Source organism: Pseudopipra pipra, chromosome 26, assembly GCF_036250125.1.
Source record: "Pseudopipra pipra isolate bDixPip1 chromosome 26, bDixPip1.hap1, whole genome shotgun sequence".
In the NCBI taxonomy this organism is placed as follows: domain Eukaryota; kingdom Metazoa; phylum Chordata; class Aves; order Passeriformes; family Pipridae; genus Pseudopipra; species Pseudopipra pipra.
Genome location: NC_087574.1, coordinates 206,513 through 232,008, shown reverse-complemented (window position 1 = coordinate 232,008; position 25,496 = coordinate 206,513). Strand labels below are relative to the sequence as shown.

The 25,496-nt window shown below is 49.0% G+C and overlaps 1 protein-coding gene and 1 long non-coding RNA gene across 2 annotated transcripts; both read right to left on the bottom strand.

The window, feature by feature from the left end:
* Positions 1-1,704: 1,704 nt before the first annotated feature.
* LOC135402781 (uncharacterized) lies at positions 1,705-8,689 on the bottom strand. The gene is made up of 10 exons (XM_064636242.1): positions 8,646-8,689; positions 8,548-8,615; positions 8,317-8,387; positions 7,686-7,768; positions 7,270-7,381; positions 6,796-6,936; positions 6,487-6,587; positions 5,589-5,727; positions 4,442-5,286; positions 1,705-1,879 (listed from the first exon to the last, which is right to left on the bottom strand). Exons 1-10 carry the CDS (start codon positions 8,687-8,689, stop codon positions 1,705-1,707), a joined length of 1,779 nt encoding a protein of 592 aa, XP_064492312.1.
* Positions 8,690-8,741: 52 nt separating this feature from the next.
* LOC135402881 (uncharacterized) lies at positions 8,742-9,596 on the bottom strand. Its single transcript, XR_010425246.1, has 3 exons — positions 9,417-9,596; positions 8,920-9,030; positions 8,742-8,844 (listed from the first exon to the last, which is right to left on the bottom strand). It is a non-coding gene; the product is annotated as an uncharacterized LOC135402881 (long non-coding RNA).
* Between the last annotated feature and the right edge of the window lie 15,900 nt (positions 9,597-25,496).

The following is a 25,496-nucleotide window of genomic DNA, read 5'->3' as shown; positions in this document are numbered from 1 at the left end:
TACTTGACGCAGTACCGTATATGGTTATGTTCGGCCCCTATCTCCTACGATTGGTTGTAATTTGCATGTTCCGCCTAAACCCCATCTTCTGTTCCAGTGCCTTCCTTACCCACCTTATTTAAGGCTGGAGCCATTTTGCGCAGTGCTTTTTGTGCCCTTTTGTTCCTCCCTTTAAGCAGTTCAGTTGCCCCGCTACTTTTATAACAAAATCGCCTTACCAGCTGCACCCAGAAAAGTTGGGGAGGTCTTTATTCAAGCGCTGACCTCCGCACTGGGTGGTACCTGCTACTGCTCAGGTGATTGGACAGAGCCATTTGTTGGTGTGAGTTTGGCATTCCCCACCCAAACTGCTACAGGAGTGCCAAGCCATTCTGAGGAATGGGGAGTTGTTACAAAGACTTGACCGGAGCCCTGCTTAGAGGGGCTGGGAGAGGTCCAGCAGCATGGAGTGAGCCTGGCCAGTGCAGAGGGGCCCCGAGCAGGAGGTGAAATCTCTTGCAGAGAGGCGCCACTTGCCACAACAGCAAACGGGGAAATCTTCCTCTCCCTTCAGGTCAGAGGTAGAAGTGGATGTGATCAGTGGTGTTCAATCCCCCTGCAATGTGGAGGTGGAGATCCAAACAACCTATAAACAGACTGGCTCGAGCAAGGAAAGGCTGGGATGCTGCAACAATTATTGTGGCATGGTACTAAGGCAGGCCTGGTAAATCCAGATCAGATGCTCTGGCACCTCTGTTAGGAGGCAAAGTCATCCCAAGGGCTGGAGGCTTCTGCCCAGATGATGTCAGGAGGGGCTGCACTCGCTGGTGTCTCTGAAGGTGTGAATCTCTCTGTGATTCTCCTGGTTCTTGTGGCATTTCCCAAACAACATGGGCAGGAGGAGGGCTTTGCTGTCGCTTGTGGGAGAAACCTGCCTCTGGCTTTAGAGTGTTTTGAGAAAGTCCAGGTCAGACCTGCTTCATTTTCTGATGAGGGAAGCTGTCTTCCTCCATAGGCTGAAAAGGCCAGGAGCAAGTTACCATGTGTGTACATTCACATACTTTCCTTTTGCTGTGCACAGGGGCTTTGGTCCCGTGGAAATGCATGGGGCAGAGGACAGGGGACCTTGGGATCAGGTGGCAATCTTGGCTACTGGAATGTTTCAGGATTCTTGTCTGCAAGCTGCAGTTGAGTGCGTCATATCACTACTGAACCAGAGATGCTCACCTGCCGCTCCCATCAAGTGGACTTGCTTTTGGGGGTCTTGTATTCCTTTCTTATTGTCTTTCACGAATCCAGGGAAGAATGTGTGCGATTTTCTGGTTCTTCCCCTCACCTAGTCCCCTAGCTGCTTTTTTGAAGGCCTCTTGCAGAACCTGATACTGAAGCAGTGCTTTCAGGGTTACCCAGGGACTCCGAGAAACTGGAGGGGGAGAGATCACGGATTCAGTGCTGCTTGTGGTCAGGGACTAACGGAATGGCAAGCAGCTGGCTCACTGGAGAGAGATATCCCATTTCTAGCTAAATGAAGCTGAATCTCTTATCCACAAACTTCTGATTCAAGTCCAGGCAGTTCTCTCTAGACTGGCCAATGAGGCTGATGATGCCTGAGACCAAATCTTCCTTCCTGGGGCATTTCAAAAGAGCCAGCCATACTGAAATCAGGAGCTTTTCTACATGTGCTTGATGAGCTCAGCTGCCTCAACATCTGTAAGTTTTCTTTTTTCAGACCCCATTGATGATGTGCATGGTGACCTCCTGGGATCCCATGGCAAAATGAACCTTCTTTGCACCTGCGAGTGTAGCATCTTCACCTTGCACTCCCTTCCTGGAGCAGTAGGTGCTGGCACAGCAGCCATTCATCTCCAAGGAGTCCCCAGGGTTGTGAGGGGGGATGAAGCTAGGTGGACAGCAGATCGCAGTCAGAGGCCATGGAACAGGTTGGACATGAGCTTGGGGAGACCAAGTGAAGTTCATCCCATATTAAAAGCCTCTATGGCCCACAAGGAGACAGCAAATCTCCCTCTGGAGAGCCGAGGTCAGGAATATACCCACATCCATCATCGTAACGTCTCTCCATCTTGTTTGCAGACAAACCTCCTGTTAAAACTGCCAGAGCTTCCAAGCTGACTGCAGGCAGCAGTTGTAGAGCCCACGGCACCAGCTCATAGGTCAGCAAGGAGTGCCTTTCAGATGCTGCCTCTCTCCCTTGCAGATCTCTTTGTGCTGCCCCAGTCTTTCTGATCTGCCTCATCCTTGACTTCTCCACCCTGCTCCCTGCCATTGCTTGAGAAGGCGTTATCTGCAATGCCTTTGGCCACCGGGAGCCCAGAGACTGAAGCTTTCCAGCAAGAGCCCCAGGCCTGTACAGCACCTGTAAATTTCCCTTGTAAGAGCACGATCATCTTTCAGCCCAGTGTTTATTTAGCCTCATTGTCTATGTTGTACAATGTGGCTGCTTCAGAGAGCCCCTGTGGTCCTTCCACCTCTCTCTGCCTGGCCTGGCTGTCCTCAGGGCATCTTGCCAAGCTCTCGTGTGGTGCTGCTGACCCCTGGGCTGGTGTCATATATCTTTTCTAGAAGATGATTTTTTTCAGCAAACGCCCTGTGGAGGACAGCAAAGCTGCAGAGATGAGCCCACATGTCAGGAGAGAGCCTGGCTGTCCCAAGAGCTGGTGCTGATGGGGGCCAAAACTGCCCCTGGTCTCACCCCATCCCAGTCAGCAGTGGGATATCGGGATTGAACTGTGAAGTTTGTTACCTCCTCGGCAGCATCCCTGTGGGGTGGGGAAGACAGGGCAGGGGAGCGGCTGGATGGTGAGAGAAGGGCTTCCAGGTGTTCTGGATGAGATGTAGCAAAGCCATGGGGGCCATGTGCTGCTGCAGCCCAGCCTTCCTGGGTGCACTTCAGGAAAAGTGTTCTAAGAAAGACCTTCACTCAAAGCAATGGCCTTGGGTTTTCTGACTGCTTTTCCCAGAGGAAGCAGCATGTCAGCAAAGGAATCAAAGCTCAGGGGATTTCCAGTGAGAAGGACACTGGGAGGGGTATGTATTCTTGGGTATGTATTCTTCCATCCCATAAAATGAGAAAAGATGGGCCGGAGTGAGAGGTGAGGTTTTTCCAAAGTCTGCTCATCTTTGATGTCTCCCCTCCCTGGCATGGAGGGATCCAGTGCCTCCGGTGCAGACCCGAAAGCTGTGCTGCACATCCGGAAGGTGATTGTCCTGCTTCTGGTCAGGACAGTGTTAATTTGGGCAGTATCCAGGAGGGGGCACAGCCAGGACATAGAGGTTATTCCTCATTTTGTCAAGGATGGGGGAAGGGGTCTCTTCCAGGTTGTGTGCGTGGTGGCAAAGTTGGGCACCAACTGGTGAGCAATCATGTGTGAGTCATTTGCCTCCCTTGTACACTCTGTTATTAGTATTGTTTCTGTTACTGTTCTGTTGCTGTACTGTTTTCTTATTTCACTGCCTTTTCCAGAAAGTTGTTCTTATCTCAGCCTGCGATCTTTACCTTTTGTGCCTCCAATTCTCCTGTCCAGCCTGCCTCAGGACGGAGGGGGAGTGGGAAGGCAAGGAGGAGTGGGAAGTGAGCGAGTGGCGCACGATTTGCATGGTTTCAGTGAGAACACTAAATGATGGAACACCCGTCTTAAACACATCATCGTGGCTAGGCTTCTCGAACGAAGATTTAAGAAGGCTCTATCCACATTTGTTACAAGCACGCTGGTGGCTTATGAGGCCAATGTGAGATAGACATATCCGATTGCAAAAGGCACAGCAGAAAGACTCCCTAGGTGGTATATTCTGCAAGACATGATTCTTTCTGCCTTGTCTTTTCTCCTCGAGAGTGATTCTGTGTGCGTTCTCAAAGGAAACAGCAGCGTTAGAGATGGTGTGTCTCCAGGCCTCCCAATTTGAGGCCAGAGTAGACCAGTCATGTTGATTGATATGGCCGAGGCTGAGATGTTTGTAGCTATAATTGTCTACAACGTGGAATAAATAATTCTGATTACAGTATTTTAGTATTTCTTATTTTATTATTTTAATAATATTTCTTATAACATTACTATCTATTGCTGAATATATATAACATGTAATAATGTATTATAAAGTATTACTTCTCTCTCTATTTCTATATTATATTTCTATATCTATTTCTATATTTCTATACATATTTCTCTCTCTATATTCTATATTTCTCTATATAATTCTATATTTCTATATATATTTCTCTCTCTCTCTCTTCTATATTTCTATATATATTTCTATATTTCTAATAATATCTCTATATTATTATAACTATCATCTACTTAGATAAATCATTCACTCAGGTTTGAGTAGGCGTGTCGAAAACAAGGATGCCTTGGCTAATAAACGCAGTGCTAGTCTTCCGTTCTGCTTGAGCCAGGGCCATAATCCAACGCCATCATTGCCAGAGTGCCCTGAATGCTTGTCTGACGTGAATCTCTGGGGCGTGGAAACCCTCCTCTTCTTCTCTGAAGGGCGGTAGTCTGTGTGCTGCCCAAACTGGCTGTGGCGATCATAGCCCCGCCATGTTGATCTTCTCTGCTCTCTCTGCCTCTGTCGGGTTTGCTCCTGAGCAGCCCGGAGCATGAGAGCCTGCTTGGAGCTGGCTTTGGAGGGCCCTGGAACTGCAGTATTCACTAAGACTTGGTCACAACATGGAGGACTTGTTCTCTGCCTCTTTCTCTTCCGCAGTGAGCGGTCATAGTCTGTGTACGGCACAAACCGGCTGCGAAGGTTGTAAGTTCCCTGCACAGATCTGCTTGGCTCCCTCTGCCTCAGCAAGGTTTGCTCCTGAGCAGCCCTGGGAGCGGGAGCCCACCGGCAGATCCTCTTGGAAGGCCTTGCAGCTGTGCTATCCCTAGGACCACGGTCACGACTTGGAGGACCAGTTCTTCTCTCTGAAGAGTCATCATAGTCTGTGGTGTCCACAGACCAGCTGCGGAGATCCCTGCCCCACAGAGGGGATCTGCTCCGGGACCGCTCCCTGCCAGTGTCCTTCCTGCAAAGGTTGTAAGTTCCCCGCACAGATCTGCTTGGCTCCCTCTGCCTCAGCAAGGTTTGCTCCTGAGCAGCCCTGGGAGCGGGAGCCCACCGGCAGATCCTCTTGGAAGGCCTTGCAGCTGTGCTATCCCTAGGACCACGGTCACGACTTGGAGGACCAGTTCTTCTCTCTGAAGAGTCATCATAGTCTGTGGTGTCCACAGACCAGCTGCGGAGATCCCTGCCCCACAGAGGGGATCTGCTCCGGGACCGCTCCCTGCCAGTGTCCTTCATGCCCTGCAAAGAGAGCTGTGGAGAGTTCCTGCCCTTTTCTCCTGAAAGGATCAGAGCAGTGGGGAACCCCTACAAGTTCTGGGACAGGACAGTTTGGGGCCTCCAAAAGGCTCTTTTGGAGGGCTACTAAGACCAAAAGGCCAGAGGCGCACAAAAGGGATGGATCCAGGTGGGATGCTTTGAGAGGGAGCAGCGTTGTGGCTGGGAAGAAAGGTGCGGTGTGTGAGGGACAGAAGAGAAATGCTGAGATCCCAGAAAGAAATCCACTATTCCTCTGATGCCCTGACCCACGACCCCAAAGTTACCTTAGTCCTACCAGTCAGACCCTGTGGTCCAACAGAGCCCGCCTGCTTGCTGCTGGCCACACACTGACTGAGGAAGGAAGGGGCATGTGATGGTGCCAGTGAGGAAGAAGCCCTTTCTCCAATTCTCAGATCCGAGCATCTGGAGAAAAACAAAAGAGTGATCTCAGTTTAGAGCTGTTGTTGCAACCTCCTCTGGGGTTCAGTCGTTTTCTCAGAGAGGTTTCTATGACAGAGAGAAGTCTTAACCAAGGACACTAATGGGAAACTCAGCTAGGGTCTTCCCACCAAGTTTGCCTCTGTCCCAACAAAAACCTCATCTCTATACCTCCCACAGCCTCCATTTCATAAATTCACAGACTTGTTTGGGTTGCAAGGGACCTTTAACTTTATCTTGTTCCACCCCGCTGTGGTGGGCAGGAACACCCTCCACTATTCCAAGGTTTCTCCAAGCCCTGTCCAACCTGGCCTTGAACACTTCCAGGGATGGGGCACCCACAGATGCTGTGGCAACCTGTGCCAGTGTCTCAGCAGCCTTACAGCAAAGAATTCCTTCCCAATATCTAATGTAAACCTGCCCTCTGTTAGCTGAAAACTGATAGCCTTCATCCTGTCACTACATTCCCTGACAAATGGTGCCTCCCCATCTTTCCTGGAGGTCCTCTTTAAGTCCTCTTATCTACAAGAGTCAACATCAGAGACCAGGCAAGTAGCAGATTACATCCGGGCCGCAGCCTGAAGCCCAGTAAAGGACAGACACGGAGTAGTTCAGATTTGACAGCACTGAATGATGCAGGTAGTAATTTCATTTGATGAGAAAAACACTCAGGAAGGTGAGAAGCACAACTGCAAATGAGGAAAAGGAAATGTATTCTGAACATATTTGAATCCTGGTTATTACCTGGCATAGAACAGCAGGTAGGCTTGCTGCCTGAGAACTGTGTCAATGGAACACAGCTCCACAGATTCATCGTCCATCCGGTACCACAATCCATTGCTGGCCTGTAAAAAAAAGGCAAGGATCTCTCCATGGTTTCTCTCCAAAAACACAGGTAGGAAACTGCCAAACCGAGAGCATGTCAAAACAAATGCAGTCCAGCCACTAAGGAGGCCTCCTGCCTCAAAACTTTGGCTGTCAGTAACACTGACAGGAAAGTTTATCTTCCTCAGCACACATTTTTCCCCATTGGGAAGGAAGTTGCTCTTTTACCTTTGTGTAGCAGAAATAGTGTCCTCCATGACAGCTGACACCACTGTGCACCAGGACAGCATATAAGGAGTAGAGGAGTGCTTCTCCATCTGCCTGAGACATGTATGGGCGAAGATCCAAGTACTCCGGATACTCTACAACCTATGGAGAGACCAAGAGGGCTCAGAAAAGACCCTGGTCTGTGACATGAAATAGCCTACCAAGTGCAGGGGCCAGTCCAGGTGTATCAATACATCTCTGGGGCTCATGAGCACTTGGTTTTCCATAAAGCAACATATAATCGTTTGGGGGGCAGGAAACCCTTCTCAGTCAAAGCAGCCCTATCAGAGCACAGTGCTTGCCTGTCTTCCCACAGGAACTTTCCACTCCCCAGAAGGGACCACAAAAAACCCCACACAAGCAGCTTGTGACAAGCATACTGCTTTAGGAAATCTGCCTCTTGAAGAGAAAGCTACACACCAATAGTGTACACACCTTGCTGATCTTCCCACCAGTGAAGCAGTCAAACCTCTTCAGACACACAGTGAGAACCTTGGGTGCACAGTGGACAGTGAACCTCTTAGTGGCGGCAACATTCTTCTCACACCTTGAAACCAAGCACAGAGCACAGCACTGAAATGCACCCTATCTTCCACCAAGGCAGTCAGACAACCTTTCTTGTCTCGTGCATCCTTATGCTATTTTAAGGCAATTCGGTGCCATATTTAAAACAAACAAACAAACAAACAAACAAAAAACCTCCACCCCCACCCCCCCCCCAAAAACCAGACAAAAAAACCTGTGTCTCATCAGTGTGCAGTAAACTTCCACGAGAAGATGACTTCTGCTCAATGACTTGTAGCCCCCTCACACAGAGTCTAGTGTTAATATGTTGTTAGTAATCATCTTACTTGCTACATTTAAAGCAGTTTTCACCATCCAGGTGCTCAGGTGTTACAAAGTCCTCCAGAGCTGCAGTGAGGGATGAGGCTGCCTGGAGAATTGAGAAATTGGTGCACTGAGCTACAGCAAATGCCCTGGCCCAAACATTTTCCAGGAGCTGACAAGAAAACCCCTGTAGCTGATGCTGAGGAGACCCGCCATGAATCTGCAAGCTATATCCAGAAGGAGTCAGAAAGGGAGTGTGGTGCTGAACATTTCCCCTGTCCCAGAGGTTCTCAGGGGCAATCAAGAGCTCCCTCTCTGTACCGCCTGCCATTGAGCTACTGATGTTATGTAGGGTCATCAGTAGTGAAAACAATCCAACCCATCAGCCTGGAAGCCAGACAGGTGTTGAAGGAGGGCAAAGGGAAGAAGGAGGAGGATATGTCAAGGGTGCAGAGCGCATAATGGGCGCTTGTCCAGCTTCAAGCCAGCACCTACAGAGAGACCAGTGCCATGGGCTCTGCAGGAGGACAACATCCGTTCCCCTTCCCATCCACGACCAAGACCTCTTGGGTTCACAGTATATGCTTTCAGGACAAATGTGTTGACTCTGAAAAGCCTTGCCATGTCTTGAAGCACAACTGCAAAACCTCTTACTTTGATATCCAAAGGGACATCCAGGAAGGCCTCATAGGAATCAGAAATGGCTTTGCAGCTGAAGCAGATGACTGGAAGGAAAAATCAAAATGCCGAGCAATGGTGAGTTGAACGATGGTACTGCTTTGTGCTCATTGTACCTGTCCTGCTAGTCCCAGGACCAGCTGTTGGGCACAGGCAGACAGAAGGGCACAGGCAGTGCCAAGGAGAGCAGTAGTTGTAGAAACATACCTCTGGATCTCAGAAAGCCTCCAAATATTTGATGGACAATGGTAGTAGATTGGGATGATATGTCCAAGCTGGAAACAAGTGGTAAGACAGAGCATTACTTCCTCCAAGCCCCGGCTGTAGGTTTTCCTTGATGAGGCCACATCAAGGAGTCCAAAGGGCTCAGAACTTTGTAAAGGTAACTTGCTTGTGCTTACTCGTTGCTTGCACTCAGACAAGCTCTCTGCATGGCATTGACAGTACAGCATAAGAAGTCATGGGCATCTTCCTCCCTGCCAAGCTGAAAATGTTCTCCTATGACTAAGAAACAGGAAGTTAGCAGTTGTCTCCTACAGGAAGGGAAGAAAACCTGTCAAAGAACCTGAAATCACATACGTCTGAAACCCCTGAGAACAGCCAAAGGCAGGATGGCACTGACTGAGGAATGCAGGACCTTGTTAACATGCGCTTCCATGATGCACATCATGCAGAAGCCTTGTTGGCGACCTGAGGAGGGAGGGAGAGAAGGTCCTCTGGTTAGCAAAATATCCCTAGTGGTGGAATACTCCTCTTCTTCCACTCCCACTCCAGTGCAATATGCCACTCCTCCCAGTGTTTCAACAAGCACGGGACGTTTTAGTGCACAGAAAATGTTCTTCAGAGGAATGCTAAACTGAGGTTTTAACTTGCAGGAATAGAGACCCAGAGCTAGAAAGACATGCCTTCATGAAGAATAAGACAGCTGGATAGGACAGGTGGCTCCTGAGTGTACAAAGAACACAAGTTCTGGGGCTGACAAAGGGCTGCTTTTCTCCTAAATCAAATTTCAGGTTCTGGGAATCCTTGGGATTTGATTAACAGATTTACAGGGAGACGTCCCTAAGAGTACTCACAGGCCTGGCTGTGCTCCCGGGAGAGCAGATAGTTGGCCAGCGGCGGGGTGTATGTCAGGCATTGCAGGACAGCATTAAGGAAGCATGTGTTGCCCACATTGCGGAGTCCTGCTCCAGCACTCTGTCTTTGCTGCCAGACCATGCAAATCTTCTCCGGGGGAAAGAGGATCCTTTGTGGCGGAGTCATTCCCTCGGCAATGACTGCAGGGAAATTCCATTTGGAAAGAGATGAAATGAGGCACAAAGGCGTATTTAAACAGTGAGGTCTCTACAGGAGCACTCAGGACCATCTGCTTTAACTGCCAACCCAACAACATCAGGGGAAGCTTAAACAGTGCCATTTAAATTTACTGTTTTGGAAAAATCCATTCCCCTGTTTACGTTGCTGAGAGTCCAACAAACCCACAATTTGATTTATGGGCCGCAGGCTACCTTCCTTTCTCAGTAGAGTTCTAGACTGAATTATCAGTGAAGCCATCCCTTTTCCTGATTGTAACTTGTTGAAAACAAGTAAATAGTGAGCACGGAAGGTAACCCAAAGGATGGCAGACCTCTCTACGAGCAATGGCAGCTTTCAAAGTCTTGTACCTAGTGTCAGAGGAGTGACAAAAGGTGTTTTCCTGGGTCTAATTGTAAACACGGGGGTCAGTTTGACTGCTCTCAGGAAACATCCCAGAGATCACTCTAGGTTGTGAGCACATCGTTCTGGGATTTGACCACCAGCCATGTCAGTTGTCTGTGGCAGTTCACAAAGTCCAAACCTGCTGGTGAAGCTATTACTCACAGGAGTCGTTCCCTGCTGTGGCCATTGCCTCTCTCAGGAAGAGAGTGCAATGCTTTAGATGACCAAGGATGTCTTTCTCTCCAGAAAGAGAACAGCACCAATCCCGTCACCTAATTGCAAAGAAATTACTGTAGCTCACCGAAAGTATAAAAACTCTAAATAAACGCAGAACGGCATCCACCACCAAGTCTTTCAGTGGTGCTTGTAACTGCTGCTGAGCTGCAGCTCACGCCCTTATGATCAGTCGCGGGGCACCAACTCACAGCGGGTTCAAAGGCCCTTTTGAAATGTTCCAATGTACGTTACCTTCTCTGAAGAGGCCCTGCTGCTCTCCTGACACTGCTTCAGCAACAGAACCCTCTGGCTTTCCCACCTCCTAGGAGTGACCGTCTTTCAGCCACTACTTTAACTGCTGCCTCTGCTACTCTCCTTTTTCTGCCTCCCTCCCTCCCCCAGCAGTCAAGGTGGGCTGAGCCCATCCCCTCAGACTACAGTCACCTCCCTGCTTACCTACCCTAGGCTATGGAAAAAAACCAAGAATCAGCAAACTGGAATTCTAGCCTAGGTCATACGTGGCCAGCCTATAAAAGTTGTAACAGCTCAGCCTACAGCTAGGAAGGTATAAATCAGCCTATACTTTTATCCCATGTACCCTGCTCTATGATCTGTGCCAAAAGTCAAAGCATTACCTTTGAAAGAGGATGAAAGTTGAGGAGAAACGGTCAGTAAACAATAAACCATCCAAAAAAGGCAGGCACACAAGTAGCAAAGGAAGGAGCTGAGTTATCCCGAAGGCCAACTCTGTCCAACTGATTTTCGTTGGCGCGCTCCTCAGGATACCGGATGGGTGCCACATCTCTGCCCCTTTGTGACATGGGGTCACATGGAACCACACGGAACCACATGGAACCACATGGTTCTTGGGCACAGGAACCCACATGGCACGTCCGCCAGGTGGAAGCCACTGCACCTCCCCCCGTGCTGGTGGCAAAGGGCTAGTTATCCTCTGACAGAGCTCCCACACCTTCCCTGAGCCACACGGCCTGAGGAGTAAAAGCCTGCTCAGGGCTGTAACTGAGCCAGGTCACAGCTTTTCTGACCCCCAAGACACTGAGGGTTTCACTTCCACTTCTATCAGTGAGACTCTTAGCAAAGCACCTGGACTCTAATGGGTTCATTTCCAATTAATTTCATCTGCCCCCAGGGTACAGCCATGGGCTGACCCTGAACTGGGACTGCCAAAGGAACCCTTCAGAGGCTGCACTGGGAGGACCTTGGCTGGCTGCTGGCCCCTGCCCAGCTGCTGTCTTGTCCTCAAGCTCTGAAAACGTTCCTGGATGGCTTTTTGGCAGCTTCACATTTACTCCTGCCGCTAGGGTGGGTTAGGTTTGGATCAGCCGCAGCTTTAGCCAGACTCCCACTCTGGATGGTGATAAGGGAAAATGTTAAGTTGCTGTTGAGAAAATGTTACGCTGCTATTGATAAGGGAAAATTTCAAGCTGCACAGTCTAATAAGTGAAATTTTAAGGTTCGTGTGCTGTTGCTAAGATAGCAGCTATGTGCTGGTGAGCAGGCAATGGGGAGTTGCCCAGAGGCAGCCAATGGGAAAGCTGTGTGATGGTGCGAAGGGGCAGCCAGTGGGAAAGTGTGCAGTGTAGCAAAGGGTAACCCGTAGGCAACCAATGGGACACCGAGTGGACGGGCAGTCCATGAGGAGCCGTTGCCAGGGGAAGATGCTGAGGGACTGAGCGAGGTGAGAAGTTCAGAGAGAGGAAGACTTTGAGCCTTCATCCCTTACGACCACCCGAGGCAACCACCAGAGAGAAGTGCGCAGGCTCCAGGAGGCGTGTCCCGAGATTTACATAGAACACTGCCCACTCTCGGGTAGTTCAGGAAGATGTAAAAATGTGCAATGAATCTGTATGACCTAATTGTATAAAACGGAAGCTATGACGGGCGAGGGCACGCGCGTGTTAGGCGGAGCTATCCCCCGCACGTCCGGCGCCGAAATAAACAAATACCGGCTTAATAGCACCTGTGGCTATTGAGTTTTACTACTGTTGCCTTTTCCTGGCATCAATGGGTAGAGACAGTTTTGTCCCTGCTGCACTTGGCCTATGTTGTTTTGGGCTTGTTGGAAATCATAAAACTTTTCTAATTTTTTTAGTGTTCCTAATTAACTTTTTGATTAGTTGTTTTTAACACACATCATAGGCGGTGCGTTCAGCCTTAAATCAGCTTTAGCCAGCATGGAGTAAAAATTGTCATAAGCTCCTTTGGGAGAACACAGCCTGGGAAAAGTACTAAAACTGTAAGTTTTGTTGAAGTTAACCCTGTTATGCTTCAGTGGAGAAAGCCTGCCAGAGAAAGATGTCCTGTTGAAGGAGGAGATCTGGAACACAAGATTTATGGACTACAAGGACCTTCTGCAGAAACCAGCAGCTAAAGAAGAAGACTAACAAAGGCTCAGCATTTGTGTCAGAAAATCCCTAGGGGAGGGAAAATATGCAAAAAAGATTAAAGATATGAAGTTATTACAGTAGAAAGTGAGAAATTAATAACCAATACCACATAGAATACTAAGTAATGAAAGGGAGTGAGTGATGTAATTTGGAAGCAATGAACATTAATTTCTTTGTTTGCCAAATCTGTATAAATAGGTGAAAAGCGATGTCTTGCTGTCAGTACGGAGGCAGGATTTTTGTCAGCCACATGCGCACGCAGGGCTGCAAATAAAAGTAATCACTTGCTTTCTAACACTAAAAAGCCAATTTGTCAGAAGGTCCTATTTATCCCGACAGTTTCAGAGGTGTTTAGCAACAGGCAGTCCTCTGGACACCTGGTGTAACCTCTGCTCAGCAGGCAGATAGTGTTTCTCATGCGCCAAGGATGCAGCTGGTTGTTATTTAACAACACTTGACCTGGCTGGTTTGGCCCCTGCCTGGAATGGGGCATCAAGTTTTACTCAGTTCTTCTCAGGACAGGTGGTTTTACTCCTGCCCAGCTCAGCACAGTTCATATGGCTCCTGCTCCACTCCGAGGTGTTTCTTCTTTTATACTTGGGGCATCCAGCTAGGGCATGACTTTGCTTGGATGGCTTTTTTCATCACGTCTTGCAGCAGCTGGTTCTATCCCTGTCATCCTTGGGGAGGCTCCTTTGTGTCCCTTACCCAGACAAAGTATCTGCATTTACTCCTGCATTACACCTCTCAGGTGACTTTTTATGCCCCTGCCCTAACCTGATGTCTAGGTCCTGTATTACCGTCCCCCCAGCAGCACTTCAGGAGCTCTCTGATGAAGACAATCAACAATGGCACTCGTGAACAGTGCCTCTGCTCCTGCCTCCTGCTCATATGGGGGCATTTTAGGACGTAAACAGCTGTGCTCTGTGACCAAGCTGGTCCTACATGAGTCCCCTTTGCCCTCATCGTCAGTCCCTGAAGGTCCAGTGCGCCAGGAAGACCCCTTCTCCCCCTCCCTATCAGCCTTCCCATTTCCAGGCCCCAGGCCGACTCCTTTGCTCCTCACAGGCCTTGCAGGTCACAGGCACCTGCCTGCCGGGCTGGGATGGCCTCACAGCAGCACAGGGCAGCACAGCAGCACGCAGAGCCCCATCTTAATACCAAACAGACTCTTCTCCCCTGAAAGGGCCACTCCTGTTCTGTTAACGTGTTTCAAGTCTAGATTAAGATTGTTATATTGACATGACAAACCAAGGATTAGGATGTGCCCTGGCCTGCAGAGTGATCAGGTCCAGGTGATCAGGCATCATAAGCTGAGCTGTGCTGTACAGTTCTGTGCTAAAGGGCTTACAAAATCTTGCTATGCTGGTGCTGCTTATAGAAATCTTGTGCTACTCAAATCATGGTGTTCTGGGCTATAGTGATCATACCATGATGTTAAAAAAAATGAAGCTTTAATGGTAACTGTGACTCAGTGCCATCATCATTCTGCCAAGGATATCCTGATGAACCCGTCTGTCACCGCAGTGTCAGGTGATAGCCCTGACCAAAAGGGGACAGGGGGAGGTGCAGAACAACTGTCCATAAGTGTCCCTTGGCTCAGGGGATATGCAGGGCAGCAGGGATGCGTGCTGGTCCCCTTTCCTCCTTTCCCCTTCCAGGTGACACTGGCCAAGGCCCCAGCACCTGCTGCCACGAGCTGTACACAGCTCCCCTGATGTTCAAGGTCTGACAAGTTTAATAAAACAGCTCCCACCAGAGATTTGGTCTGATCCCCCTGATCTGAGGGGAAACTATGTCTATGGAGGAGGAAGGTATGCTTTCTGCACCTCATTTTTGTACCTCATCAAAACCACTTCAAGATTTGGACAAAAATCAAAGGATAAGCGACCAAGAAGGCTCCTGATAGCCTTAAACAAAAGAGATGTTGGATCCTGATTGCTCCCTTTGGGCTAGAATAGTCCCATTCCCTGTCAGAAAACTGCCTGAAGCCAGACACAGTCCCATGGAGAGCTCAGCCCTACACTTGGCCGCTGGAGCTGTTCTGCAGCTCACGCCGCCTGACAGGGTGGCAACAGAGCCCCTCTGCTCCCTGTAGCTCAAAGCTAGTGGGCTCTGGGCACAAAGGGGTGAGGCCAGGAATGGGTGGGGGAATCCAGAGCAAGGGGCTACGGGGATCGTGTCGCTACTCTGAAGGGGACCTTCCATGGGCAGTCAATGGTATTGATTTCGGAGCGGGCCGTAGGGGTGCGTGGGGAGAGCTCTCGACTCTGCAGTTCCTCGCGTGTCTGACAGGGCGTCTTGGGAGGCACTGGAGTTCCCCCAGCTGCTCCAGATCCAAAGCACTGAGATTTCCTTCTTTCCTTCCCTTCTTCCCTCCCCAGGGTCTCCTGTGGTGTTCTTCTGGCATTGGGCGTAGCAGGAGCCACCCCCAGGTTCTGCATGGGGCAGGCTGGGTTGTGGCAGCCTAAAAATGTGTAATTAATAAGGAAATTGTAGATTTTGCATATAAGTTGTTGTATTGTATTGTACTGTATGTATGTTCTGTCCTTTCATTGGCTGATATTTGACGCAGTACCGTATATGGTTATGTTCGGCCCCTATCTCCTACGATTGGTTGTAATTTGCATGCTCCGCCTAAACCCCATCTTCTGTTCCAGCGCCTTCCTTACCCACCTTATTTAAGGCTGGAGCCTTTTTGCGCAGTGCTTTTTGTGCCCTTTTGTTCCTCCCTTTAAGCAGTTCAGTTGCCCCGCTACTTTTATAACAAAATCGCCTTACCAGCTGCACCCAGAAAAGTTGGGGAGGTCTTTATTCAAGCGCTGACCTCCGCACTGGGTGGTACCTGCTACTGCTCAGGTGATTGGACAGAGCCATTTGTTGGTGTGAGTTTGGCATTCCCCACCCAAACTGCTACAGGAGTGCCAAGCCATTCTGAGGAATGGGGAGTTGTTACGAAGACTTGACCGGAGCCCTGCTTAGAGGGGCTGGGAGAGGTCCAGCAGCATGGAGTGAGCCTGGCCAGTGCAGAGGGGCCCCGAGCAGGAGGTGAAATCTCTTGCAGAGAGGCACCACTTGCCACAACAGCAAACGGGGAAATCTTCCTCTCCCTTCAGGTCAGAGGTAGAAGTGGATGTGATCAGTGGTGTTCAATCCCCCTGCAATGTGGAGGTGGAGATCCAAACAACCTATAAACAGACTGGCTCGAGCAAGGAAAGGCTGGGATGCTGCGACAATTATTGTGGCATGGTACTAAGGCAGGCCTGGTAAATCCAGATCAGATGCTCTGGCACCTCTGTTAGGAGGTAAAGTCATCCCAAGGGCTGGAGGCTTCTGCCCAGATGATGTCAGGAGGGGCTGCACTCACTGGTGTCTCTGAAGGTGTGAATCTCTCTGTGATTCTCCTGGTTCTTGTGGCATTTCCCAAACAACATGGGCAGGAGGAGGGCTTTGCTGTCGCTTGTGGGAGAAACCTGCCTCTGGCTTTAGAGTGTTTTGAGAAAGTCCAGGTCAGACCTGCTTCATTTTCTGATGAGGGAAGCTGTCTTCCTCCATAGGCTGAAAAGGCCAGGAGCAAGTTACCATGTGTGTACATTCACATACTTTCCTTTTGCTGTGCACAGGGGCTTTGGTCCCGTGGAAATGCATGGGGCAGAGGACAGGGGACCTTGGGATCAGGTGGCAATCTTGGCTACTGGAATGTTTCAGGATTCTTGTCTGCAAGCTGCAGTTGAGTGCGTCATATCACTACTGAACCAGAGATGCTCACCTGCCGCTCCCATCAAGTGGACTTGCTTTTGGGGGTCTTGTATTCCTTTCTTATTGTCTTTCACGAATCCAGGGAAGAATGTGTGCGATTTTCTGGTTCTTCCCCTCACCTAGTCCCCTAGCTGCTTTTTGGAAGGCCTCTTGCAGAACCTGATACTGAAGCAGTGCTTTCAGGGTTACCCAGGGACTCCGAGAAACTGGAGGGGGAGAGATCACGGATTCAGTGCTGCTTGTGGTCAGGGACTAACGGAATGGCAAGCAGCTGGCTCACTGGAGAGAGATATCCCATTTCTAGCTAAATGAAGCTGAATCTCTTATCCACAAACTTCTGATTCAAGTCCAGGCAGTTCTCTCTAGACTGGCCAATGAGGCTGATGATGCCTGAGACCAAATCTTCCTTCCTGGGGCATTTCAAAAGAGCCAGCCATACTGAAATCAGGAGCTTTTCTACATGTGCTTGATGAGCTCAGCTGCCTCAACATCTGTAAGTTTTCTTTTTTCAGACCCCATTGACGATGTGCATGGTGACCTCCTGGGATCCCATGGCAAAATGAACCTTCTTTGCACCTGCGAGTGTAGCATCTTCACCTTGCACTCCCTTCCTGGAGCAGTAGGTGCTGGCACAGCAGCCATTCATCTCCAAGGAGTCCCCAGGGTTGTGAGGGGGGATGAAGCTAGGTGGACAGCAGATCGCAGTCAGAGGCCATGGAACAGGTTGGACATGAGCTTGGGGAGACCAAGTGAAGTTCATCCCATATTAAAAGCCTCTATGGCCCACAAGGAGACAGCAAATCTCCCTCTGGAGAGCCGAGGTCAGGAATATACCCACATCCATCATCGTAACGTCTCTCCATCTTGTTTGCAGACAAACCTCCTGTTAAAACTGCCAGAGCTTCCAAGCTGACTGCAGGCAGCAGTTGTAGAGCCCACGGCACCAGCTCATAGGTCAGCAAGGAGTGCCTTTCAGATGCTGCCTCTCTCCCTTGTAGATCTCTTTGTGCTGCCCCAGTCTTTCTGATCTGCCTCATCCTTGACTTCTCCACCCTGCTCCCTGCCATTGCTTGAGAAGGAGTTATCTGCAATGCCTTTGGCCACCGGGAGCCCAGAGACTGAAGCTTTCCAGCAAGAGCCCCAGGCCTGTACAGCAGCTGTAAATTTCCCTTGTAAGAGCACGATCATCTTTCAGCCCAGTGTTTATTTAGCCTCATTGTCTATGTTGTACAATGTGGCTGCTTCAGAGAGCCCCTGTGGTCCTTCCACCTCTCTCTGCCTGGCCTGGCTGTCCTCAGGGCATCTTGCCAAGCTCTCGTGTGGTGCTGCTGACCCCTGGGCTGGTGTCATATATCTTTTCTAGAAGATGATTTTTTTCAGCAAACGCCCTGTGGAGGACAGCAAAGCTGCAGAGATGAGCCCACATGTCAGGAGAGAGCCTGGCTGTCCCAAGAGCTGGTGCTGATGGGGGCCAAAACTGCCCCTGGTCTCACCCCATCCCAGTCAGCAGTGGGATATCGGGATTGAACTGTGAAGTTTGTTACCTCCTCGGCAGCATCCCTGTGGGGTGGGGAAGACAGGGCAGGGGAGCGGCTGGATGGTGAGAGAAGGGCTTCCAGGTGTTCTGGATGAGATGTAGCAAAGCCATGGGGGCCATGTGCTGCTGCAGCCCAGCCTTCCTGGGTGCACTTCAGGAAAAGTGTTCTAAGAAAGACCTTCACTCAAAGCAATGGCCTTGGGTTTTCTGGCTGCTTTTCCCAGAGGAAGCAGCATGTCAGCAAAGGAATCAAAGCTCAGGGGATTTCCAGTGAGAAGGACACTGGGAGGGGTATGTATTCTTGGGTATGTATTCTTCCATCCCATAAAATGAGAAAAGATGGGCCGGAGTGAGAGGTGAGGTTTTTCCAAAGTCTGCTCATCTCTGATGTCTCCCCTCCCTGGCATGGAGGGATCCAGTGCCTCCGGTGCAGACCCGAAAGCTGTGCTGCACATCCGGAAGGTGATTGTCCTGCTTCTGGTCAGGACAGTGTTAATTTGGGCAGTATCCAGGAGGGGGCACAGCCAGGACATAGAGGTTATTCCTCATTTTGTCAAGGATGGGGGAAGGGGTCTCTTCCAGGTTGTGTGCGTGGTGGCAAAGTTGGGCACCAACTGGTGAGCAATCATGTGTGAGTCATTTGCCTCCCTTGTACACTCTGTTATTAGTATTGTTTCTGTTACTGTTCTGTTGCTGTACTGTTTTCTTATTTCATTGCCTTTTCCAGAAAGTTGTTCTTATCTCAGCCTGCGATCTTTACCTTTTGTGCCTCCAATTCTCCTGTCCAGCCTGCCTCAGGACGGAGGGGGAGTGGGAAGGCAAGGAGGAGTGGGAAGTGAGCGAGTGGCGCACGATTTGCATGGTTTCAGTGAGAACACTTAATGATGGAACACCCGAGTTAAACACATCATCGTGGCTAGGCTTCTCGAACGAAGATTTAAGAAGGCTCTATCCACATTTGTTACAAGCACGCTGGTGGCTTATGAGGCCAATGTGAGATAGACATATCCGATTGCAAAAGGCACAGCAGAAAGACTCCCTAGGTGGTATATTCTGCAAGACATGATTCTTTCTGCCTTGTCTTTTCTCCTCGAGAGTGATTCTGTGTGCGTTCTCAAAGGAAACAGCAGCGTTAGAGATGGTGTGTCTCCAGGCCTCCCGATTTGAGGCCAGAGTAGACCAGTCATGTTGATTGATATGGCCGAGGCTGAGATGTTTGTAGCTATAATTGTCTACAACGTGGAATAAATAATTCTGATTACAGTATTTTAGTATTTCTTATTTTATTATTTTAATAATATTTCTTATAACATTACTATCTATTGCTGAATATATATAACATGTAATAATGTATTATAAAGTATTATTTCTCTCTATATTTCTATATTATATTTCTATATATATTTCTATATTTCTATATATACTTCTCTCTCTATATATTCTATATTTCCATATATATGTCTATATTTCTAATAATATTTCTATATTATTATAACTCTCATCTTCTTAGCTAAATCATTCACTCAGGTCTGAGAAGGCGTGTCGAAAACAAGGATGCCTTGGCTAATAAACGCAGTGCTAGTCTTCCGTTCTGCTTGAGCCAGGGCCATAATCCAACGCCATCTTTGCCAGAGTGCCCTGAATGCTTGTCTGACGTGAATCTCTGGGGCATGGAAACCCTCCTCTTCTTCTCTGAAGGGCAGTAGTCTGTGTACTGCACAATCTCTACTTAATATTTGTTTTCTTAGCTTTAATATAATTGCTTCAACACTGCTTCCAAATACTGCACTATGTTTCTACCTATAATTATCTACAACGTGGAATAAATAACTCTGATTAAAGTATTTTAGTATTTACTATTTTATTATTTTAATAATATTTATTATACTATTACCATCTATAGATGCTGTGTCTCCAGGCCTCCTCATTTGAGACCAGAGTAGACCAGTTATGTTGATTGATACGGCCAAGGCTGAGATGTTGTGTCAGGGAGTCCTTGTGTCTTTTCTTCGGGGTCCTCTCTTGCGGCAGCCGGTGGAAGTTCACTGTAAAGTAAGATCTTAGGGAGGCGGTGTTTGGTCCTTCATCCTGGAGACGTGTCCTGCCCAGCTCAGCTGTGTTCTCAGCAACGTGGCCTCAATACTTGTGACTGCTGCTTGTTCTAGAACAGATGGATTGGTCACATAATCTGACCAGTGGATGTTTAGGATTGTACGGAGGCAGCGTTGATGGAAGCGTTCTAGGAGACACAGGTGGTGGCGGTAGATGACCCATGATCCGAAACCATATAAGAGAGTAGACAGCACTATGGCTCTGTAAACACTGACCTTGGTACTTTTCTTCAAGTCTTTATTTTGCCAAACTCTTTTATGAAGCTTTCTGATGGCACTATATGCCTTTGCTAACCTGTTGTCTATCTCCCCGTCAATCTTATCATCCAAGGAGATGAGGCTACCTAGGTGATTAAAGTATTGGACTTATTTGAGCTCTGATTGGCCAATGGTGATATGGGGATGATGGAAGACTTCCTGAGGTGCAGGTTGATAGAGAACTTCTTTCTGACTTCCAGCCCAAAGAGCTCAGCAGTGTCTGCAAAGCAGGATGTTAAACGCTGCAGGGCTGCTTCTGTGTGGGCAGCAAGGGCGGCGTCATCAGCATAAAGCAGCTCCCGGACAAGATGGTTTAAGGTCTTGGTGTAGACCTTCAGTTGCCTTAGGTTGAAAAGGCTTCCATCAGTACGGTATCGAATGTGGATACCGTCCTGATCCTCGAGGTCTGCCATGGCCCTTTGGAGCATCCTGCTGAAAAAGATTGTGAATAGGGTTGGAGCGAGAACGCAACCGTGTTTTACACCGTTCTTTATTAGAAAGGGCTCAGAAAGTGCATTGCCGTATCTGACTTGGCCGTGCTGATCCTCATGGAGTGAGATAATCATTTTAAGGAACTTGGGGGGACAACCTAAATGTTCCAAAATCTGCCATAGGCCTTTTCTGCTCACAGTATCGAAAGCCTTGGTGAGGTCAACAAAGGTTACATAGAGACCCTTGTTCTGTTCCCTACACTTCTCTTGCAGTTGTCTGAGAACAAACACCATGTCTGTGGTACTCCTGTTGACTCTGAAGCCACACCGACTTTCAGGTAGAATTCCTTCTGCTATAGTGGGTATTAGTCTGTTCAAGAGTATTCTTACCAGGCTTTTGCCAGCAATGGAGAGCAGAATAATACCACGGTAATTTGAGCAATCTAGTTCGCCTAGTTCCCAATGGCGTACCACAAATTCGTGACATTTAGCATGGAGTGCATGGCCCCCATGTTTCCAGACTTCAGGGGGAATTCCATCAACCCCAGCTGCCTTGCCGATTTTCGCCTGCTGTATGGCCTTGAGGGTTTCTCCTAAAGTGGGGGCAGTATCCGATTCGTATTTCACCGCTTACTGTGTGACGGACTGAATTGCTGAGTCTTGGACTACACAGTTGGTACTGAAAAAAGTCTGAAAGTGTTCAGATCATTGATTCAGAATGGAGGATTTATCTGTTAGAAGTGTTTGACCATCAGCACTGAGTACCGGGCTTTGGACCTGGTATGCAGGCCCGTATGCTGTTTTCAGAGCCTCACAGAATCCTTTGTGATCACCCGTATCTGCGTATATGTCATGGTTTGAGATAGTCCCGAAATCCAATTCCCTAGCTCCATTCCCCCCCACATCTCAACCTAATGTGAGATGGGTTTTTCCAGACAAAACACACCAGACTCAAAGTGGGGGAAAGGGAATATATTACAATGACTGTACAAATAAATACCATATCACATTATACACACGATCACAACTATCTCTACCATGACATATAGTATTTACAGTGGATCAGATCTCTTCTCCTCTCCAAATAAAAGTCCAGGAGGGAAAGAAGGACAGATCCCTTCCAGTCCTTAAGCAGCAGGATCTTCTAATGCAGCAGGTTCTGTCTGTCTTCTCCACATGCAGCAGCTGATAGCTGGCTTTCTGCCAGCACTCAACGAGGGAGGTATCAAACTCCCCCAGCCCCATCGCCTCACAACCGACGGGTCTTCCGTGGACTTCGTAACCCCAGACAAGGTCGTATCACCACGTCATATCACGAAGACACAGGGGGGTCTTCGTGACTGTCTGGTATCTTCAGGAGACTCAGCTCCTTGCTTGCAGGGCCTCTGTGCCACTGCCTCTCAGGCTGCCACCGCGGCAGCAGTGCAAGGGGGGGGAGCCAAGGTCAACTCCCCCTGCATTCCGTCTGGCCGTCCCGGTCCAGCTCCGGGACGTCTCTGAGCTTCTCAGCTCCTCTCTGTAAGTGCTGTAGCACTCCAAGGCTCTTTCAAGTAAGAGTCCATCATCTTCCTCCTTCCAGGAGGTCTCAAAGGAGTTTGAGGGGTCTGGTACAGTCTCTTACCCCAAACTCTGTCTCTCTGCTGCTCCCTTCTTCTCCTCCCTTTCCAGGAGTCTTCTCTGCGGTGCTGCATGTTGTTTCTGCTGCTTCTACAGTTCTGGTTCTTATCTCTTGGCTCTCTGCCACCGTTTCTCTGGTCAGCGTCGGCTGCTGCTCTGCGCCCATGGAGAAGAACATCTCCCAGCATAACTACAGGCACCTAGCCCAGCTTTATGCTGTTCCAGGTCCCTGCAGCCCCCCAGTCAGGGGCTGGGAGGGGGCCAGAGGCCCCAAGGGGCACAGAGCCCCTTCCTCGTGGCTCACAACATGGCCACCTCTCCTACAACAACCAAAAACTACAACTCTTCTCTTTCGGTCTGGTTGTGATATGTTTACATTTCTGCAGGAGCGCCCATTGGACAAAATTTCAAAACTTCTAGGGGTTTCCACCCCTTGGGGTCTACAACTTCTCTTAGCCTCTGGGGGAAAACAAGGTCCAAACCACGACAGTATAATTGAATTTTTTCAGCTAGATCAATCCACCACTTGTTCTGGATATCACAGAGTTTCTGTTGGAGCTTGCTACATGCAAGACGAAAAGCTGTTTTCTTGCATGACAGGATGGCAGTGCAAGGTGTGCTTGGTGGGCGGTTCGCTTCAGAGAACAGAGCAGAGCTGTTTATGTCCTAAAATGTCCCTATATGAGCAGGAGGCAGGAGCAGAGGCACTGTTCACGAGTGCCATTGTTGATTGTCTTCATCAGAGAGCTCCTGAAGTGCTGCTGGGGGGACGGTAATACAGGACCTAGACATCAGGTTAGGGCAGGGGCATAAAAAGTCACCTGAGAGGTGTAATGCAGGAGTAAATGCAGATACTTTGTCTGGGTAAGGGACACAAGGAGCCTCCCCAAGGATGACAGGGATAAAACCAGCTGCTGCAAGACGTGATGAAAAAAGCCATCCAAGCAAAGTCATGCCCTAGCTGGATGCCCCAAGTATAAAAGAAGAAACACCTCGGAGTGGAGCAGGAGCCATATGAACTGTGCTGAGCTGGGCAGGAGTAAAACCACCTGTCCTGAGAAGAACTGAGTAAAACTTGATGCCCCATTCCAGGCAGGGGCCAAACCAGCCAGGTCAAGTGTTGTTAAATAACAACCAGCTGCATCCTTGGCGCATGAGAAACACTATCTGCCTGCTGAGCAGAGGTTACACCAGGTGTCCAGAGGACTGCCTGTTGCTAAACACCTCTGAAACTGTCGGGATAAATAGGACCCTCTGACAAATTGGCTTTTTAGTGTTAGAAAGCAAGTGATTACTTTTATTTGCAGCCCTGCGTGCGCATGTGGCTGACAAAAATCCTGCCTCCGTACTGACAGCAAGACATCGCTTTTCACCTATTTATACAGATTTGGCAAACAAAGAAATTAATGTTCATTGCTTCCAAATTACATCACTCACTCCCTTTCATTACTTAGTATTCTATGTGGTATTGGTTATTAATTTCTCACTTTCTACTGTAATAACTTCATATCTTTAATCTTTTTTGCATATTTTCCCTCCCCTAGGGATTTTCTGACACAAATGCTGAGCCTTTGTTAGTCTTCTTCTTTAGCTGCTGGTTTCTGCAGAAGGTCCTTGTAGTCCATAAATCTTGTGTTCCAGATCTCCTCCTTCAACAGGACATCTTTCTCTGGCAGGCTTTCTCCACTGAAGCATAACAGGGTTAACTTCAACAAAACTTACAGTTTTAGTACTTTTCCCAGGCTGTGTTCTCCCAAAGGAGCTTATGACAATTTTTACTCCATGCTGGCTAAAGCTGATTTAAGGCTGAACGCACCGCCTATGATGTGTGTTAAAAACAACTAATCAAAAAGTTAATTAGGAACACTAAAAAAATTAGAAAAGTTTTATGATTTCCAACAAGCCCAAAACAACATAGGCCAAGTGCAGCAGGGACAAAACTGTCTCTACCCATTGATGCCAGGAAAAGGCAACAGTAGTAAAACTCAATAGCCACAGGTGCTATTAAGCCGGTATTTGTTTATTTCGGCGCCGGACGTGCGGGGGATAGCTCCGCCTAACACGCGCGTGCCCTCGCCCGTCATAGCTTCCGTTTTATACAATTAGGTCATACAGATTCATTGCACATTTTTACATCTTCCTGAACTCACCGAGAGTGGGCAGTGTTCTATGTAAATCTCGGGACACGCCTCCTGGAGCCTGCGCACTTCTCTCTGGTGGTTGCCTCGGGTAAGGGATGAAGGCTCAAAGTCTTCCTCTCTCTGAACTTCTCACCTCGCTCAGTCCCTCAGCATCTTCCCCTGGCAACGGCTCCTCATGGGCTGCCTGTCCACTCGGTGTCCCATTGGTTGCCTACGGGTTACCCTTTGGTACCCTGCACACTTTCCCACTGGCTGCCCCTTCGCACCATCACACAGCTTTCCCATTGGCTGCCTCTGGGCAACTCCCCATTGCCTGCTCACCAGCACATAGCTGCTATCTTAGCAACAGCACACGAACCTTAAAATTTCACTTATTAGACTGTGCAGCTTGAAATTTTCCCTTATCAATAGCAGCGTAACATTTTCTCAACAGCAACTTAACATTTTCCCTTATCACCATCCAGAGTGGGAGTCTGGCTAAAGCTGCGGCTGATCCAAACCTAACCCACCCTAGCGGCAGGAGTAAATGTGAAGCTGCCAAAAAGCCATCCAGGAACGTTTTCAGAGCTTGAGGACAAGACAGCAGCTGGGCAGGGGCCAGCAGCCAGCCAAGGTCCTCCCAGTGCAGCCTCTGAAGGGTTCCTTTGGCAGTCCCAGTTCAGGGTCAGCCCATGGCTGTACCCTGGGGGCAGATGAAATTAATTGGAAATGAACCCATTAGAGTCCAGGTGCTTTGCTAAGAGTCTCACTGATAGAAGTGGAAGTGAAACCCTCAGTGTCTTGGGGGTCAGAAAAGCTGTGACCTGGCTCAGTTACAGCCCTGAGCAGGCTTTTACTCCTCAGGCCGTGTGGCTCAGGGAAGGTGTGGGAGCTCTGTCAGAGGATAACTAGCCCTTTGCCACCAGCACGGGGGGAGGTGCAGTGGCTTCCACCTGGCGGACGTGCCATGTGGGTTCCTGTGCCCAAGAACCATGTGGTTC